The 3,749-nt window shown below is 26.6% G+C and overlaps 2 protein-coding genes across 2 annotated transcripts in view; both read left to right on the top strand.

Moving 5' to 3' along the window:
• Positions 1–1,962, top strand: part of LOC102678983 (zinc transporter 2-like) — a 5,180-nt gene extending 3,218 nt beyond the window's left edge. Inside the window, exons 3-8 of the mRNA XM_006620379.2 lie at positions 36–183; positions 321–469; positions 559–710; positions 847–1,060; positions 1,127–1,367; positions 1,507–1,962. Coding sequence (XP_006620442.1) covers positions 36–183; positions 321–469; positions 559–710; positions 847–1,060; positions 1,127–1,367; positions 1,507–1,652 — 1,050 coding nt within the window. The 3' untranslated portion in view covers positions 1,653–1,962. The remainder of the gene's footprint in view (positions 1–35; positions 184–320; positions 470–558; positions 711–846; positions 1,061–1,126; positions 1,368–1,506) is intronic.
• A 130-nt stretch (positions 1,963–2,092) lies between these two features.
• LOC102679216 (immunoglobulin-binding protein 1) lies at positions 2,093–3,660 on the top strand. Its single transcript, XM_006620380.2, has 4 exons — positions 2,093–2,317; positions 2,508–2,846; positions 2,922–3,319; positions 3,397–3,660. The coding sequence occupies exons 1-4, from the start codon at positions 2,183–2,185 to the stop codon at positions 3,602–3,604; spliced, it is 1,080 nt and encodes a 359-aa protein (XP_006620443.1). The 5' UTR covers positions 2,093–2,182; the 3' UTR covers positions 3,605–3,660.
• The last annotated feature ends 89 nt before the right edge of the window (positions 3,661–3,749 follow it).

Raw genomic sequence — 3,749 nt, 5'->3', positions numbered from 1 at the left:
TATATATATATATTATTCTAATTCTATTATAATAGTATTATTCTAATTCTTTTTTTGTATTCTTAGCTGTACTGGAAGATCATTGTCATAGGGAAAGGAACGAGGAAATCGATAAAAAGGCAAGAAAGAAATTACTGATTGCTAGTACGCTATGCGTAATTTTTATGATAGCAGAAATCGTAGGTAATATATTATGTAATGGACATAAAAGAATAAAATACGCGTACGATAATAAAATTGTTAGAAGATGTATAATATAGTTATAAATAGAAATAAATTACAATTAATTTGATAATTAAAATTATTATTTTATTTTTCAGGTGGAATATTATCAAATAGTTTAGCGATCGCAACAGACGCTGCGCATTTATTAACTGATTTCGCTTCCTTTATGATATCCTTGTTCTCGATATGGGTAGCGAGCAGACCGGCCACAAGAAAAATGCCTTTTGGCTGGTATCGAGCAGAAGTAGGTATAAAAAAGTTTTCTTTTCTTGATAACATATATAAATATATTCCTTATTATATTATTATGGAGATAATTATCGTTATTTACAGGTAATAGGAGCTTTAACATCGGTTTTATTAATATGGATAGTTACTGGAATTCTTTTTTATTTGGCAATCGAAAGAATAATTCATAAAAATTTTGAACTAGATACAACCGTCATGTTGATCACCTCTGCTGTGGGCGTTGCGGTAAATCTAGTGTTAGTGATACTACATTATATTCGATTAAAACTAATATTCAATTCGAATTAATTGAATAATAAATTGAATAATAAATTTTATTATGCTTAAAATATATTATATTTTGAATGTATTGATTTAATTTTTATATTGCAGAATGGGTTTATCGTTACATCAGCACGGTCATAGTCACGGACATAGTCATGGTTCGCATAAGTCAAATCGAAGTATAGAAAACGAAAAAATTAATATTGAAGATCTTCCTCATGATAGAAAAAACATCAATGTTCGTGCTGCTTTTATTCATGTTATAGGAGATTTCATTCAAAGCGTAGGAGTTTTTGTTGCAGCATTAGCTATTTATTTCAAGGTATATCTAAGTTTGTTATAGATTTGTTAAGAATTTAAGGATGAAAACTGATAATAATAATTACAGCCAAGTTGGATTATAGTCGATCCAATTTGCACTTTTCTCTTTTCATTATTGGTAATATTAACTACAGTTGCGATAATTAAAGACGTGATGAATGTTTTAATGGAAGGAATTCCAAAAGGATTTGAATATTCTCAAGTAGAGAGTACATTTATGCAAATCGAAGGTGTGGTTAAAGTGCATAATCTTCGTATCTGGGCATTGTCGTTGGATAAAACTGCACTCTCCGCTCATCTCGCAATAAGTAAGTACATTCAAATCTTGTTCTTTCATTCATTTTTACTAATTTTATTATAAACAAATTCGAATATATTATAAATTCGATATATATTATGTTGACTTATTTGATTGATTTATTTTTTTTTTTATTTTCTCTAATGAAGAACCAGGTGCAAGTCCTCACAATATATTACGTACTGCTACTAGAAATATTCACGATAAATACAAATTTTTCGAAATGACACTTCAAATAGAAGAATTTGATGAACGAATGGAAAATTGTAAACAATGCAAGGCATTATCGCAATAATTGTAAATCTACAATTATATATATTTTCTAATTATTTTTCGAGATTATATACAATCCGATCGATCAATGATATGTGATTCGAATTCTGTAAATAACTCAACAATTTGTAAAAAATAATAGCATTGTTTTTCCAAAAATGATCATGCAAATGAAAATAACATATTTTTTTCCAAAGGGTTAGACGATGTATAGAGATGATGTTTTCAATCTCGCTAATGATATTCCCTCTAAGGTCTGATATCCTTTGATAGTCCCTCTAATGATTTTTAATTATAAATCAATAAACAATTTATTTACTTGTCGAAACAGTTATTTATTATAAAAATTTGTGTTAATTTATTTATATCTCACTTCTTTTCAAATTGCAATGTTTTGAATCAAATTGTTAAATATCGACATATCGTTTTTATTATCGAAACTTGTTATATTATAGCGATAACTTCAAGCGAAACTTCATTGAACATTCATAACCTATTCCATTTTGGTAAAACTCATATAAACGAATACCACTAGCTGTCAAAACAATAGCTATGTCAGGAAAAAAACTATTTATGGAAAGCGATGACAAAGATGTTACATCGTTATCAGAATTATTCGATAAAGCGTTTGAACAATTTAATAATATAAATAAAACGGATAAACCTACAAACAGTGTAAAAATTCAGGTATTAAACATCATTACGTATAATTTTTAAAAAATTTTTCTTTTTTTTCTCTTTTCTTGAATTTCTAATGAAAATATTTTATATTAAATTTTATATTAAATTGTACATATTTTTAAATTGTATTTCTATTCTATTATATTCAATTATATATTAATGATATTTTATCTTTTATTTTTTTTTCTATATATAGTCTGATATAAAACGAACTATGAATATGTTAGAAGATGCAACAAAATTAGTCTCTATAATCGATATGTTTAGTCAAAATGAAAGTTTTGATGAAGTGGCTACAGAAAATATAAAATATTTTTTGCTGCCAGCCTTTCTTGGTACACTCGCAACAAAAATTTGTAATATAGATGATCGAATGCATATTATTAATGTTGCTGAAATCTATTTCATCGATTTTTTAAAACGTGTTAAAGCTTATGGTTTAACTGATATCGAAGTTCCCGAAATTAAATCGGAACATGAAAAAGAAGGTGTACCCGAGAAAGTTCGAACAAATGCGGAATTAATTACTGAAATGGTAAATCTCTCTTTAAATTAAAAATTATTACATTAAAATACTATTCTTAAGATTATATATATGTCTATATTATAGGTAAATCGAAGAAATACGAAATTACAAAGGTTTAAAGAACAAAAAGAGTTGGAATCGCGTTTGGAAATTTTGCAAAAAAGTTTATCTGATCCAAATATAGATGATGAAGTTAAAAGAGAATATTTTGTAACACTTATTAAATTATATGTAAACTTAACAATAGAAGAATTGAATTCTTTAGCTGCTGAAAAACCAATTTTAGAACATATGAAAAATGTAGGAAAAACTGAAACCATGTCTGCTCAGAGTTCACAAAAACATATACCACCTCCTCCAAAATTAAAACCAATTATTATTACTCGAGACGAAGTGCAAAAAAAAGTATTTGGAATTGGTTATCCTAGTTTACCTGTTTTAACCGTTCAAGAATTTTATGACCAACGAGTGAAAGAAGGAGAGTAAGTAGAAAATTATATATTCATATTTTTTAATACTATTTTTTAAATACTAGTTTTAAATACTATTTTCACTTTAGTTGGCCTAATCCTTCACATCATCAAGCCACTTCAAAGTGCTTACAAGACTTAGCAAACAATCAAGGAAAGAAAGATGAAGAAGAAGATATTAAAAAAGAAGAAATGATTGAGACAGATGATCCAGAGATCTTAAAACAATTACGTGCCATGGATGAATATAAAGATATACATAGAAGAGGATGGGGCAATCGTGCTAATAGAAGTTGAATATGATAAAATTATTCATTTTATAATATATACATTAATAAATGTATTTATATGTACCTAATTTCATATTTTTCTCAGATTGCTATAGATTGTTCAAGATAATGTTATAATTGTTTATAATGATTAATAATGATTTAAAATAAAT

Source organism: Apis dorsata, unplaced genomic scaffold, assembly GCF_000469605.1.
Source record: "Apis dorsata unplaced genomic scaffold, Apis dorsata 1.3 scaffold_515, whole genome shotgun sequence".
In the NCBI taxonomy this organism is placed as follows: Eukaryota; Metazoa; Arthropoda; class Insecta; order Hymenoptera; family Apidae; genus Apis; species Apis dorsata.
Note: the sequence above shows the minus strand (reverse complement) of the source record. Positions and strands in the feature narration are given on the sequence as shown.

Coding starts and splice junctions, on each gene's coding strand:
- LOC102679216 (XM_006620380.2), top strand. CDS start 2,183: ATGTCAGGAAAAAAACTATTTATGGAAAGCGATGACAAAGATGTTACA. Junction 2,847..2,921: donor CGGAATTAATTACTGAAATG/GTAAATCTCTCT, acceptor TCTATATTATAG/GTAAATCGAAGAAATACGAA. Junction 3,320..3,396: donor CAACGAGTGAAAGAAGGAGA/GTAAGTAGAAAA, acceptor TTTTCACTTTAG/TTGGCCTAATCCTTCACATC.